We start from the raw sequence: 16,305 nt of genomic DNA on the forward strand, positions 1-16,305 counted from the left end.
AGGAACTCGGGAAATTCACTAGTGTTCCCCTCCGAGTCGTGATGTCCGTCCCCATCATCCTCCCCCCCATCGTAACTATTTTGTACATTTACTAAATCATCTTGAGTCTCTTCCTTTTCTTCTTTAATAATAATTGGGTCCGAACTATCACCTTGGCCCTCGTCACACGCACTACCGTCTAAGTTTGACTGGACGTCTCTACTACGGTCGGGGCTACCCAGCGGCCGGTCCCCGGGGGGCCTGCCGGGACTCTGGTCCGAGACGACGGGAGTCGGCCTCCGCTCTTCCCCGCGTCGCCTCTTGGCGGGTGGACTAGATTGCTCGGGACGCTGTCTCTGACTATTACTATGTGGCACTGAATTTGAAACACTACTCGAACTAGCACTTTTTGGTTCCTCGTCGGGCACGGCCAACCCCTTGACTCTGAGGCACTCGGCAGCTTTGATGAGCGACGTGAGTTCGTTCTGCCTTACGTTGACCTCGCCAATGTACATGTAGTCCAACAGAAACTCGAGGTCTCGACATTGTATGTCTTTCAGCACTATAACTGGGTTCTTGCATGGTGTTCTGTCAAATATTTCACTAAAATATTCACTACAGGTGGATAGCACGAATTTGTGGGTCGGGTAGAACTTTCCATCACAGGCTAGAGTAACGTCGGTGTATGACTCCTGGAACAGAGATTATCGTTTATTAAAAAGGAGGAGATTTAAGAGTTCAATGTGTCGAGCTTGGCTCTTACAGAGCTGGAGAGTAAAATGTTACAATTACTATCACTAGCTAAGCTACAACCTTAGTTGGAAAAGCAAGATGCTATAAGCCCAAGGGGTCTAACGGGGGAAAATAGCCCAGTGAGGAAAGGAAATAAGGAAATAAATGATATAAGTAGTAATGAACAATTAAAATATTTTAAAAACATCAACATTAATACACTCATTTCATATATAAACTTTAAAAAGACTTATTCTGCTAGTTTGAACTTTTGAAGCTCTACCCATTCAACTACCTGATTAGGAAGATCATTCCAGAACTTGGTCAAAGTGGGAATAAAATTTCTAAACTTGTTAAGCTGGAAATTAACTAGTTAAAAAACCACCACCTCTGAATGAGACCAAACAACTTAAATACATTCCAAAAACACAGAAAATGTACCCAATAAATACTGAAAGGTAATTTGAAATATTGTACCACTATCAATCATTAACTGAAATACAATGAAAACTAAGAGAAAACGCCATGATTTAATTGGCTTCAATATCAATTTCAATCTCCAGGTTAACCCTTTTACCACCAAAGGACGTACTGGTACGTTTCACAAAACCCATCCCTTTACCCCCATGGACGTACTGGTACGTCCTTGCAAAAAAATGCTATAAAAATTTTTTTTTTCATATTTTTGATAATTTTTTGAGAAAATTCAGGCATTTTCCAAGAGAATGAGACCAACCTGACCTCTCTATGACAAAAATTAAGGCTGTTAGAGCAATTTAAAAAAATATACTGCAAAATGTGCTGGGAAAAAAACAACCCCTTGGGGGTTAAGGGTTGGAAATTTCCAAATAGCCTGGGGGTAAAAGGGTTAATAAACTGTTACAAATTGAACAAAGGATATAACAAAGAGGGTAGCAAAGGAACAAAAATTCATTGCATTCAAATGAGTATGGTATCTAAAGAATTTAAAGAAATTGGAAAAAAGGTAAGGAAATGTATTAACGACATTACCTTATTTCTCAAACCACTAATGATGTGGTAGAACGTTGTACGGTGGTTGTTCCACTTCAGCGACAACAGTTCCCCATCCATTGTTCCTGAAAGCAGAAAATTAATCACATTATTGAGATACAGAGGAAGAGATGTGCTTCCACCCAACAAGTCAATAAATCACTAAAGAAAGTCCTACTCCTCATCCTACAAACTTAATAGATTCCAGGAAGCTGCAAGTCAAATTTTCTTAAGAAAGACAACGGGTAGTTTGTAGCGCTACGGCCAAGCGTCCTAATTTTCTTATTATCGCTCTGACTGTTATCTTGCATAGAATAAAAACGTTTGGAAATGGTCTACGGATCTTAAATATGTTGTGTAAGGGGGTCCGAGGGGGGCGCAGACCCCCTGGATAAGGATATGGCTTTTAGCATAGGTTAGGTGGGTTTTTTCAGTTAGCTTCTCCCGTCGTACTCGTAGGTAAGGAAACTGTTGTGTAATGGGGTGGGGGGGGGTCCGTGGGTAAGGATATGGCTTTTAGCATAGGTTAGGTGGGTTTTTTAAGTTAGCTTCTCCCGTCGTACTCGTAGGTAAGGAAACTGTTGTGTAAGGGGAGGGCGCGAAGCCCCCCTGGGTAAGGATACGGCTTTTAGCATAGGTTAGGTGGGTTTTTTAAGTTAGCTTCTCTCGCCAAAATCGTTTTTAGAACGACGGCCACAGTTCAGTATATTCCCGTTTTCTACGAACTCGATTTTAGAATGGCGGCCACAGTCCACCCCAATTTATAATATTCCCATTTTCTATGAATGAAAACGCATCTGGCCATCATCCTACAAAGGCTCCAAATTTTCTTAAGAAAGACAACTTAACAGGCTACGATAAGAAGCTTGCGAGTCAAATTTTGTTGAAATTTGGCCTAAACTGACTCCCATTGTCTATGATTTTCAGCTGCAAAGGTCAACAAATAATCCTGTATTGCGTTATGTTGCCTTGCTTACTGCATTAAATTACAATATATATTTCATTACATTATATCACTATGAACTGATACTAGAATATACAATATGAGATTTATGGGTATTTTTGTCTAATCATTATTATTACTTGCTAATCTACAACCCTAGTTGGTATACAGAATGCTATAAGCCTAAGGGCTCCAACGCAAGGCGACAGTAGGTTGGTTTTAAGCTTTAGGCCTATGTTGGCTGGCATCAATAGCAGGCCTATGCTTAGGCCAACAGTAGGCCTACGTTGGCGTCAATAGCAGGCCTATGCTTAGGCCAACAGTAGGCCTACGTTGGCGTCAATAGCAGGCCTATGCTTAGGCCAACAGTAGGCCTACGTTGGCGTCAATAGCAGGCCTATGCTTAGGCCAACAGTAGGCCTACGTTGGCGTCAATAGCAGGCCTATGCTTAGGCCAACAGTAGGCCTACGTTGGCGTCAATAGCAGGCCTATGCTTAGGCCAACAGTAGGCCTACGTTGGCGTCAATAGCAGGCCTATGCTTAGGCCAACAGTAGGCCTACGTTGGCGTCAATAGCAGGCCTATGCTTAGGCCAACAGTAGGCCTACGTTGGCGTCAATAGCAGGCCTATGCTTAGGCCAACAGTAGGCCTACGTTGGCGTCAATAGCAGGCCTATGCTTAGGCCAACAGTAGGCCTACGTTGGCGTCAATAGCAGGCCTATGCTTAGGCCAACAGTAGGCCTACGTTGGCGTCAATAGCAGGCCTATGCTTAGGCCAACAGTAGGCCTACGTTGGCGTCAATAGCAGGCCTATGCTTAGGCCAACAGTAGGCCTACGTTGGCGTCAATAGCAGGCCTATGCTTAGGCCAACAGTAGGCCTACGTTGGCGTCAATAGCAGGCCTATGCTTAGGCCAACAGTAGGCCTACGTTGGCGTCAATAGCAGGCCTATGCTTAGGCCAACAGTAGGCCTACGTTGGCGTCAATAGCAGGCCTATGCTTAGGCCAACAGTAGGCCTACGTTGGCGTCAATAGCAGGCCTATGCTTAGGCCAACAGTAGGCCTACGTTGGCGTCAATAGCAGGCCTATGCTTAGGCCAACAGTAGGCCTACGTTGGCGTCAATAGCAGGCCTATGCTTAGGCCAACAGTAGGCCTACGTTGGCGTCAATAGCAGGCCTATGCTTAGGCCAACAGTAGGCCTACGTTGGCGTCAATAGCAGGCCTATGCTTAGGCCAACAGTAGGCCTACGTTGGCGTCAATAGCAGGCCTATGCTTAGGACAACAGTAGGCCTACGTTGGCGTCAATAGCAGGCCTATGCTTAGGCCAACAGTAGGCCTACGTTGGCGTCAATAGCAGGCCTATGCTTAGGACAACAGTAGGCCTACGTTGGCGTCAATAGCAGGCCTATGCTTAGGCCAACAGTAGGCCTACGTTGGCGTCAATAGCAGGCCTATGCTTAGGCCAACAGTAGGCCTACGTTGGCGTCAATAGCAGGCCTATGCTTAGGCCAACAGTAGGCCTACGTTGGCGTCAATAGCAGGCCTATGCTTAAGACAACAGTAGGCCTATGTTGGCGTCAATATTAGAACGAAATATAGAAGGTTAACCTGTAATTAACGCTGCCATAGGCCTACGATGCCGTAGACCGACTTAAACGTTAAACTCGCTAAACTACTTATTTTTCGTTGTTTAAATACGAATTAAAAGCTTTCCAGCCATGATATAAAACCCCTCCTAAACAGGCAACGAAAGCAATTAACAATTAAACGTAAGACTCAAGCTGTCAATAGATATGTCATTTACATTCGTCAAACTGTCTGGGTCAATAACTCTAATTGCCATAAATCGTCATTTTAAACCTATTTTAACCTTTAAACTACATAATAATTATATCTTAAGACTCATATATTATTAAAAAGGTCTAAAATGTTTAGATTAATTAATATATATTGACTTACTTGGGAAATAAAGGTCACCAAATCCTAAACACGAAATCAGCCATTTTTACCACTAAACAATATTCGTGACGTCATCAGCGTCTGTGTAGAGACCCGGAGTATAAAATAGATATATTGGTTTATTCTTGATATAAAATACACTGAGTTATTTTATATTATTTATATTTAATCATTTTATATCTATTTTTCAATAATTATTAAATTAGCCATCAAAAATTAAAACCAAACAGAGTAAAAGAAACGCTCGTAACCCGGTTTATTCTTGATATAAAATCATCTAATTGATTAAATATTATGTATATTTAATCACTTTATATTTATAATTTATTGATTATTAAATTAAATATCAAAATTTAAAACCAAACAAAATAAAAAAAATTCTCGTAACCCATTCAATTTTTTTTTTACAGATAACATTATATCAAATCTCTTGAATTACATGTATTTAAACTATAAGAAATAAATTATTATTTAATTCTATACGTTTGATGATAGATTATAAATTAAATTAATTAATAAATTAAATAAATTAAAAATCCCTGCTGCTATGGTGATGGAGGACTAATGACAGGTGTCAAAGACAAACAAATTGAATGCGCAACTCAACGTTTAGTTTAACTGGGACAGCTATTGTTGTTGTTGTTGTTGTTTACCTGTGTGATATATATTTAATTTGGTTTATAAATAAATCGTAACGTTACCTGAAAACAGGATAATAAGAACTATAGAAGTATTTATTCATGAAACGTTTTCGCGAAGCTTTGAACACTGATAATGCCAATTTTTATACACACAGACACACGCATATATATATATATATATATATATATATATATATATATATATATATATATATATACATATATATATATATATATATATATATATATATATATATATATATATATATATATATATATGTATATATATTCAAATAAGCCATATATATTTTGATATATTAATGTCTGGATTCTCTTTGTGAGATTTCGCCTGGGGCTCTGATCCTGAGGTCGTTAAGAGAATCCAGACATTAATATATCAAAATATATATGGCTTATTTGAATATGAAAAACACGTAAAAATGTGCAAAATTTATCGTATATATATATATATATATATATATATATATATATATATATATATATATATATATATATATATATATATATATATATATATATATATATATATATATATATATATATATATATAAAAGCAGCCAGTATGAAATAATAAGCCTCAACAAAGAATTATAGCAATAACTCTTTACGATCTTGTGGTGTGGCTTGAAAAGAAAAATGATAGCATGAAAGGCCTCAAATAAAGGTAGTTTGCTGCATATTGAATATTGGTGGACGTATGCACAAAAATGTAATGTGTGACACTTTACTTATTAAGGAGAGAAAGTTCAATATCTTGGCGCTTGGTGAAGCAAAGGTGTAAAGCCAGGGTGTTCAGAAATGCAAAAATACAATGAGTGGTTGCGTCTGAAAGAATACGAGTGTATGTACATTTAAAGGTTTCTCGTGAATGGCAGAGGGGCACCAGGGGCGTAGGAAGGGCACCAGGTGCGTAGGAAGGGCACCAGGGGCGTAGGAAGGGCACCAGGGGCGTAGGAAGGGCACCATGGGCGTAGGAAGGGCACCAGGGGCGTAGGAAGGGCACCAGGGGCGTAGTAAAGGTGTCAGGGGCGTAGGAAGGGCACCAGGGGCGTATGAAGGGCACCAGGGGCGTAGGAAGGGCACCAGGGGCGTAGTAAAGGTGCCAGGGGCGTAGGAAGGGCACCAGGAGCGTAGTAAGGGCGCCAGGGGCGTAGGAAGGGCACCAGGGGTGTAGTAAACGTGCCAGGGGCATAGGAAGGGTACCAGGGACGTGGGAAGGGCACCAAGGGCGTAGTAAAGGTACTAGGGGCGTAGGAAGGGCACCAGGGGTGTGGGAAGGGCACCAGGGGCGTAGGAAGGGCACCAGGGGTGTAGGAAGGCCCCTCCCCCCAAAGCTATGAGCATGGAGGGCCAAGCAATGGCTGCTGATGATTCAGCAAGTTGACTTGTAGGCTTGCATAAACACCCCCATCTCTAGCTCACAAGGAATGTGACTTTACAGATACTACTAGAAACCATCGATCTTGATTGGATTTCGAATCCAGTTCCAACAGATTGCTAGGCAAGGACTTTTCCAATGGGCTTACCACAACTCTTTCGAGATTCATATGGCTTAGGCTGGGAGCACACTAGCGACTCTGTGGCGCCACAAAGCCACAGCATCGTGTGGCGGGGATGTGGTCTCCCATAGGTTTCCATTGTTTTCAAAGCCACGCCACGCCTGTGGCGGGGATGAGCGACAGAGAGCCACAGTCGCTAGTTTGCGCGGAAAAACTTGAAAAACAATGGAAACCTATGGGAGACCACATCCACGCCATACGATGCTGTGGCTTTGTGGCGCCACAGAGTCGCTAGTGTGCTCCCGGCCTTAGAGTCACAGTGGCAGAGAGAAGAGCATATTATAGATCATTCATAAGGTTTAGGAAGGGAAAATAATGAGAGTTAAAGGTAGAGATCTGAATATGTTACTTGACAAATTTAAAAAGATGAAATAGGAAAAATATTGTGACAAAGTATTACATTAAGTTTTGAATTATGATCTAAATACATTAAAAACTTCCTCTGCAATATCATCTAATTTGTACACGTATAAGGAGATTCATCATGTTTTCCAGTACCTCTTTCCTGTCATTTGTCCCGGACTTTCTAAATCTCCCTCACTTCCTAACCCAATATTTCACTCAAATTATATTATCTTTTCATCAAACCATAATTCTCCGTTCTTCCCACATGGCCAAACCATCCAGATATACTTAGGCCTATCCCTTCAGAAATATTACACAACTTGTTCATATCAATAACTAATGCATTTTCTTTATTCAATTTTAATAGACCTACTTCAATTCACAAATTATATATTCCTATCGTGACTTTCATATACAATGAACTTCTAAGTCTCTTAAAGGTTGTAGAAATGATATGAATCACTCAAGATTAGAATTAACTGCATGCCTAGTATTATGAACAGGATGGAACTGTCCGGGAAGATCTGAATGTAAAGGATGGACAGAATTATGAAAAAATCTTATGCAACATGCATAACGAACTGATTGAACGAGGGTACCAGAGATTAATATCTAGGTCAGGAATAAGAAATATAAAAGACCGTAAGTTCATGTCCAACAAATTAAGATGGGAGTCACCAGCTGAAGACCAAACGGGAGAACAATACTCGAAACAAGGTAAAATGAATGAATTAAAACACTTCTTCAGAATAGATTGATCAAAGAAAGTCTTATAAGACTTTCCCAATAAGCCAATTTTTGTGTAACTGAAGAAGACACAGACCTAATGTGTTTCTCAACAGTAAATTTTCTGTCGAGAATCCCATCTGGATTTTTAGGTCATACAAATTTAAAGAAACATTATCAATGCTGAGATCTGGATGATGAGGAACCACTGTCCTTGACTTACTTACAATCATATTATGAGTTTTGTTAGGATTCAACTTCATACCCCATAATTTGCACCATGCACTAATTTTAGCTAGCTCTCTATTAGGGGATTCAGCAACCACAGATCTACATTCAGGTGAAGGAATTGATGCAAAGAGAGTAGCATCATCTGCATATGCAACAAGCTTGTTTTCTAGGCCAAGCCACATGTCATATGTGTATAGTAGGAAATGGACCAAGAACACTACCCTGAGGAAAGTAGAGGGTATTCTAACAACTTTTAAGAAAAAGAAATGGACATGGACAGGACATATAAAGAGAAAGACAGAGAGTAGATGGATATTAAGAATAACACTATGGGTCCCTGGAGATTGCAAAAGAAGTAGGGGAAAGAAGAGAAGATGGATTGACGGGCTAAGAAAATGTACTAGTTTAGACTGTCATAGAAAAACCATAAACAGACGCGAGTGAAAGAACATGCCTGAGTCCTTTATTCTGCAGTGGATAGTCACAAATGATGATGATAGAAACCTCCTAACATAGAGTATATTAAAAGTTCTAATTAGGCATACTCATCAACAACCATTTATCTTGTAACGTTTGTCTTTTCCTATAAAGATTGTAATTTGTTAATAACAATGAAATAACAATAATAGCTTTATTTATCATGTAAGTTTTAAAAAAAACTCGATTTTTGCAAACCATTTCTTGCCTAAACTTACACTGACCTTTCCAAATCAAACTTTTAATTATTTGATGCATATTGTTCTACCTATATCAAGTCCGTAAGTGATATATTACATTTAGAATTATTATTCATAGACTCTTCTACTATCAGTATAATATTCGTTGCTTAAAAGCTTTTGAAATTAAAGAATTCATATAACATTAAAATCTTGATAAAACGCCACTGCTATTTTCATTATCTGGGATAGGTCGTTGGGTATGTATATGAAGAGACAACAGCACCAAAATATTTATGCATAAACAAATCCTATCCATTTTGAGATTAATACGTTCTAATAAAATGTATAAATATAAAATATTAATTATTTGATTGATTTCAGAAGTATATTGAAGTAAAAACGACAGAAATTAATATTTCAACCTAACGTCCCAAAATATTTATGTATAAACAAATGCTATCCATTTTGTAATTAATACGTTCTCATGAAATATTTAAATATAAGATATTAATTATTTGATTAATTTTATAAGTATATTAAAGTAAAAACGATAGAAATTAATATTCTAACCTAACGTCCTACGAACGTAAAACCAATTGGTCATTCAGCTGAGAGAGTTTGTTATTGTGGCATCATACGGTGGATATTCGTGGATTTTTTTGTTAACGTTCGTAAACTTTACGTCATTTTAACGTTTTTTGGTGAGTGGAAAGCAAAAGAACTACGTCAGACGTTATATTAACGTCATTTACTGAGTGAAAAACGAGAAAGTAGTGTGAGACCTAAGGTTTTAGTGAAAACCAGCATTGGGTACGAGTTTGAGGCTAAATTTGACACCCTCCATTGATGTTTATCCTTATGACGAATATTAATTAAATCAATGATATTTAATGTTGTATTAATTCTAAGTATACGAGTTATTATGAAGTTATTCTTGGCTATCAGGGCGAAGCCATTTTAGGTAGCTTAGCGAAGGAAATGCTTACGGTAGCGTAGCCTAGTTTTGGGTATGTTCGTATCTTAATTTGTTTGGGGTATATGTATAAAGTCACCTTGAGTTAATATGACACTTAAGGTAATTTTATTTTCAAAATTTTGCCCTCTCCTGTTGGTTTTCTTCCTTATAATTTGTGAAAATAAATCTACCTGGAGTTATTTCTCTTAGTCCAAGCATCGAGGTACAGTTTTGTTATAGTTACCGATGGGAACAGAAAACGGGTGTATTTTCCTGTAGGAAAAAGCTGTTATTTTTCATTTGGGGTGCTTTCCCTGTCCATAACTATAATAAAACCCAAGGTTCAAGGGCTAATGGCCTTGCTTCAAGTGGCAAGTCGTGCAAGAGGGCTACGCTCTAGTCCCTCTCCTGCTCAGCGATGTTCCCGGGACGTCTCTGACTCCATTCCCCTGTACGTCCCAACGGTTGACGACGGCTGTCGTGAAGACCCCTAACACTGATCTTGCCAGGGAACGAGACGAACACCTTCCCCATGTGTACTGTACGATTCAGTTATAGAACAGTGCAATTTTAGTTATGACGTGTAAACTCTCATAATTAAATAGATCTTTGCACAAATACTGTGCACTATTTTGAATCCCATATACTACTTGCGGTAACCGCTATTATCGAAGTTACCGATTTTAATAAGAGTATACGCTTTTCTCATTTTGTCATCTTAGCACATACCACAGGACCTTCCTACACGCGTTACTAGAAAAACACTGATAGCTTCAATTTACTTGCTCAAGCAGAGTCAAATCCCTAACATTTTATACTCAAAACCTCTCTGTTATTTATTTTCACTATTGAAGTATACAATATAATCATAGCTTTTATTTTATTGATCATGTTTACGATGAAAGGTCTGCGTAGAAACGTGTGTTTGATGTATTTAATCTGGTCATTGGAAATGGAAGCTAAGTCTATGCTCGAACAGATGCCGGAGTGTGAAGTTACAACTCGCACCTTTATGTGTGTATTCATTATTCACCCCCTTGAGTTTTTATAATTGATAATTAATGCCAAAATACTAGCCCATGGGGCTAATGCTCGTAGCGAAACATTTTCCGCTTGCCAGAACATAGTAGCAATGAGATAATGTTTAATTCCGATTGAAGTGAGTATACGGCAGAGCAAAAACCAATAGATAATTAGCTCAATCAAGTTAGGAAGTAACTGTAGTACAGTATAATGAACACTGCTATGAATTACTTCATAGAAAATGGGTTGGAAAACCCCATTTTTTATGTGTTCGGAAGTCTTGGAAAACAAATGCTTCTGTTTTGACAGTGTTTGATAACTGTTACTTGGTTTTGATTATGGTAACTTTTTATGTTACGATGACTTATTTTGTATGACAATGACTGACAAAGAGAAAGTTTTAAAAAGCTAATTTAAGTATCAACACAATTAGGCAAGTAAACTATATTTTAGGGTATTTCGAACATTATTGAAAACGATATCTAGTGCAAAGCCATAGCTTTTCAGTTATGGTAGTCGATCCACCATAACTCAAAAACTATGTATTTTTGCCAGGAAAACGCCATAATATACATTAAAAACCAGTTTATTTTCTTAAAACTGTTTGTTGCACCATTCTATAAATTAACCTACTGTATTTGCAAAGAAGGCTGGTGTCCTATGTGCTCGTCAACCCTAGAAGGAAATGCTACCCCTCCATGAGTTGAGATGACGACCCACTAGTACGATCACTGAAGCGTCAAAGATTACTGAAGAAATTATAGAATACACAAGTATTTCCATGATGCCCCTTCTAACGCTAGATATGGGAAAGGATCACACCGCGAGTCTGTACATTCACGAACGGCTTGATTGTTTCTAGAGACGCAGTTTACGCCAAAACTCGTCCTCAGTATGGTAATCTACTGAGCATTCTCTGTCGGTACCAAAAGCAGCAATCAAAGAACGCTAAGCTTTCGCCTTTAGTTGAGCCCCAACAATCTATTTTGTGCTCTATGACCTACACAAGTACTTAGCCGACAAGCACTAGATCTTTATGATTACCACATGCACGATCTCCACTCTCAAAGTCTGAAGCACAAGCACAATCACCAGCGTCTGAAAGTTCGCCAACAAGTGAACACACTTTCTTGCTCTCAAGTTGAAGATAATCCCTAGGTCTTCATTAAGGACTTGATCGACATATTTACAAAAGTATCGCCTTTTAGCAAAGTTTTCCTGCAAGGGCTGAACATACTTTCTTGCTCTCGGTTGAAGATGAGCCTTAGGTCTCCATTGAAGACTTGATTGACATATTTTCAATATTAAACTTACCCGATAATCATGTAGCTGTCAACTCCGTTGCCCGACAGAATTCTACGGAAGGGATACGCCAGGGATCGCTATACAAGAGGGGGGTGTACTCACAAGCGCCACCTGTGGCCAGGTACTGCAGTACTTCTTGTTGACACCACTTCAATTTTTCCTCTGTCGTGCTTCCGGCAAGACGTTCATGGATACGCTTATAATTTTGGAGTATTGTTCACGGTTTTTGGTGAAGTATTGCTCTAAGATTTCAGCTTTCGCTATTCAGGAAGTTTTATTATTAGCTTAGCTAGCTTTTGGAATTAATTTGATTAATTATGGTGACGAAGAGAGTATGAACTCTCTTTCACCTTTAAATGGCCGACCCTTCCCTTAGACGGAAGTGTTGGTGTCTAAGAGAGTATAGACTCTCTTTCTTAATTTTGCTTAACAAAAGTTATAGATTTATTTTTTTTTATCTCTCCGCCTTTTATAGGCCTCTTCGATTAACTTCCTTTTATTATAAACTTATTAAAATTAATTTTTATATTTGTTTATATTCGACCTTTCCTAATAGTAGGCGGTCTTTTCTTGGTACCGAAGTTAATTAACATTGAGCCCGTCATTTCGGTTTTACCTGTTAACATATTATGCTATTTTAATGTTTTTGAAAGAATTTCTTTGATAGTCTCGTACTGTTTTCAAAGTTGAACTAACGTTTTGTTTTGTCTCTGCAGTTGTTGACGTTCAGAACGTTCAACTTGCGCTCTATCGTTACGATAGAGAGAGAATTTTCACGGTGTCACGTTGCAGTAAGAGTAACCGTTTCTAGCGTATTGTTCATTCTTTCTTAGCTTAATGGTTTTAATTCTAATAAAGGAACTTTTTATTTGGGAAATATTTCAGTTTTTTTTCCTTTAACAATAATATGTTTTAACGATATATATGATTGGGCTCTTCTCTCAGGTTCTAAGTCAAGAGAGAGAGAGAGAGAGAGATAGAGACGGAGGGAGAGAGAGCTGGATAAACGTTTCGTTCAAGCGAGTAACGTTGTTATCGTTTTTGCTCTTCTCCCTAGTCTCTTTAGGGGAAGAAGGTAAACGTTTCATGAGTTTTATTCTTGTTCTCAAGCTTTATGCGGTGAGAGATTTTAAACGTAGTTTATTTGATCTAGTGTTTAGTCTCTTTCCAGCCACTGAATTATTTATCTTTCATTAGATTTTTCTGTTACATTGTAATTCTGTTTTCGCAATTACTATCTTTTAAGGAAGGATAGAATTGCGTGTTTCAGGTACAAACCACTTAAAGTTTCGAGTTCAGTGAAATAAGTGTAAACAGAAAATCAAAAGTGATAAGTGATTAGCGCAAAGTGTGTCAGTGTTGTGCGTGAGGGTACTTCTGTGCGTGCCAGTCGTCCTCCCAGTCCGGGACCTCTTGCAAGCTCCCAAGCCCAGGGGAGAAGCAATGTCGAAGGGCAAAAGGGTTCGGCAGGCCTTGATCGGCGCACAGAAGTATCCTCGGTGGTTGCGGGCGTGTCTTACAGAGACCGTCACTCCCACCCGCAGACGATTGAGCCCGTCTTTTACTCGTCTGCAGAAGAAATGTCAGGGAGAAAACGCTGGACTCAGGTCTCAAGACCTCTCAAACGCAAAGTCCAGACCTCAAGAGTTCTACAACCTGGTTGCAGTCATTGGATTAGCTCTGACTCTCCGCAGTCATCAGGTGACTGCACACCTCCTAAGAGAGGTAAGGTGATGCCGCAACAGACCTCATCTTCTGTTAAGGCTTTGCCTCAGCAGACCTTAGCGTCTGTCGACCCCAAGATGACTTTGCTGCAGTCCATGCAGTCACAGCTTGCGGTCTTAATGCGTGAGTGTCAGGCTGAGAAGGTTACACCTCCTCCTGCGATCGCTCCGCCTCACCGCAGTCCAGTCTGCCAGGCGTACGAAGTTGAGGTTCCTCAGGATACCTTACCGCGTACTGAGTTGCCAGTTACCAGCGGTGTGCAGCAACCTCCGCCTTCCTTAAGGCAACCTCAGCAATGGGAGCAGGAGTCTTATGCCTTACTTCCTCCGCTTCCGCCTGCGGTTCCACCAGCGAGGCATCAATCTCTTGAGGTACGACAACCTTTTCCATCCATGAGGCAGCCACCTCAGCACTCGCTGCAGCGACCTCAACCCTCCTCAAGGCGAGAGCCTCAACTCCTTAGGCTAGCACCTCGGGAACCTCAACTCGCGAGACAAGAACTGCGTTCTGCGCAGCCGCTACCTCAACTCTCGCAGCTCACACCTCAGGAACCTCAACTCGTTCCTCAGGAACCTGCTACTGCGCATCCGCTACCCTTACAGCAAGCGCAACTCTTGAGACAAGAAACTCATGCTAGGAGTCAGCCACCTCAACGCATGCATCTGCCACTTTCTCCTCAACTTGAGCCTCTTCCCATTCAACTTTGAAATAACAAATGACAATAATAACACCTCATTACTTTCATAACTTGCATTTGTAATCATATACATGTATGCCTACACAAACATTATGATAATGGAGGTTATTCGTATTACTTAAATAAAAAAATATATATGTATTCCTTGCAATATATTTTTAACAAATCGCAAATATGGCAAAATATCTTCAAAACAAAAATGAATCATGAGTTATGAATGTAATGTAAATATTATGTTGATATTAAAACCCCATGCAAGCATGCATGAAGTAATGCAGTGTTGCCAACAGGGCGAGTTTCCCTGTCCTGAGGTGAAGTAGATTATAGATTGTATATTTAGTGCAGCTTAATTCTACGATTATCATGCCTGCTATCAAATTCATCAACAAAACAGTCTAAATCAATTCCCTCGGCACGTGCACTTTCAATGGACAGTAATGCGATATTACTCAATCTAGCACTGGTCATGGAATTTCTGAGAAATGTTACACGCCATGCAACATGCTCTGCTTCTCTTACAGCATGCTCTACATACAGCATGCTCTGCATACAGCATGCTCTACATACAGCATGCTCTGCATACCTTACCGCATGCTTCTCAGTCACACATCTTTGGTTGTTGCCAACTCACTAGACTGTCAAGCAGTTTCATAACGTTGCCTTCTAGTCTGCTGCTTTTGCACCAGTGAAACCCTCACTGAGAGAACTTAGCTTTTCTCAGATATGGTCCCTGTAGATGAGAAAGTGCTTTTCTCCCTCCTTCTGATATTCCCTTGAGGACTCTGTCATTTGGAGAGGAGCCTTTTGCTGCGTAGCCTCCTATGGACTTTTATTTAAGCATAACATGCTTCCAGGGAAGGTAATGGTTCCACTTCAGTCGCTAACCCCGTCTGTTACCACACCTGCTCCCATAGACCTTGAGCTGTGTTGCAAGACATGCAGTCCAAGCTTAGTCCTTGTTAGAGGATTTTTTGTTTACGGAGTCAGTGTGTCACTGGGAAGACGTTCAACAACCAGCAGAAGTGACTTGTTGTGACGCAGTGCGGCAACCTCAGCAACCCGATAAGGAGTTGTCTATACGACCCAGACAGTCTAGACAGCTTCGGGTTGTCACTGTACTTCCTCGCTTCCCCATGGTTGACAGTTCACAGACTGTGCAGCAGTACCATGATCTTGTGTCCGGCTCCGTCAGACGACTGGCTTTTAAGAGCTCCCACAAGTCGTCGCTGTCTGGAGATTCTCAGATGGACTATGGATCTGACCAAGGAACTGGGCCTCCTGGTCAATTTTGAGGAGTCTCAGCTCGTCCCATCCCAGACCATTGTCTACCTGGGTATGGATCTTCAGAGTCGAGCTTTTCGGGCTTTTCCGTCGGCCCCAAGGATCTTCCAAGCCCTAGAATGCATCCAGAGCATGCTGAGAAGGAACCGATGCTCAGTCAGGTAGTGGATGAGTCTAACAGGGACACTTTCATCGCTGGCCCTGTTCATCGTGTTAGGGAAACTCCACCTCCCCCCCCTTCAGTATCATCTAGCTGCTCACTGGATAAAGGACATGACGCTAGACGGTCTCAGTTCTTGTTTCCGAAGAGAGGAGGTCTTCTCTCGCGTGGTGTAAGAACAGCTTTCTTCTCAAGGAAGTCTACTTTTGGCTGTTCAGAAACCCGACCGCCGTCTCCTCTTGGACGCATCAGACACTGGCTGGGGTGCGACTTTGGACGGACAGGAATGCTCGGGAACATGGAATCAGGAGCAAAGGACACTTCACATCAATTGCAAGGAGTTGTTGGC

At 40.3% G+C, this 16,305-nt stretch overlaps 2 protein-coding genes across 4 annotated transcripts in view; one reads left to right on the top strand and one right to left on the bottom strand.

Moving 5' to 3' along the window:
• LOC137637562 (protein tramtrack, beta isoform-like) overlaps positions 1 to 4,725 on the bottom strand; it is a gene marked incomplete at its 3' end in the record, with an annotated part of 5,861 nt that extends 1,136 nt beyond the window's left edge. The window contains exons 1-3 of the mRNA XM_068369716.1: positions 4,629 to 4,725; positions 1,723 to 1,808; positions 1 to 671 (exon numbers count right to left, since the gene is read on the bottom strand). The exon at positions 1 to 671 is cut by the window's left edge and continues 76 nt beyond it. Of these exons, the coding sequence (XP_068225817.1) occupies positions 1 to 671; positions 1,723 to 1,803 (752 nt within the window). The remainder of the gene's footprint in view (positions 672 to 1,722; positions 1,809 to 4,628) is intronic.
• A 4,679-nt stretch (positions 4,726 to 9,404) lies between these two features.
• Positions 9,405 to 16,305, top strand: part of LOC137637563 (protein tramtrack, beta isoform-like) — a 62,319-nt gene continuing 55,418 nt past the window's right edge. For all 3 annotated transcript variants that reach the window (XM_068369719.1, XM_068369717.1, XM_068369718.1), the window contains exon 1: positions 9,405 to 9,511. The gene's annotated coding sequence lies outside the window, so the exon portion shown is untranslated. The remainder of the gene's footprint in view (positions 9,512 to 16,305) is intronic.

Source organism: Palaemon carinicauda, unplaced genomic scaffold, assembly GCF_036898095.1.
Source record: "Palaemon carinicauda isolate YSFRI2023 unplaced genomic scaffold, ASM3689809v2 scaffold849, whole genome shotgun sequence".
NCBI classification, from domain to species: domain Eukaryota; kingdom Metazoa; phylum Arthropoda; class Malacostraca; order Decapoda; family Palaemonidae; genus Palaemon; species Palaemon carinicauda.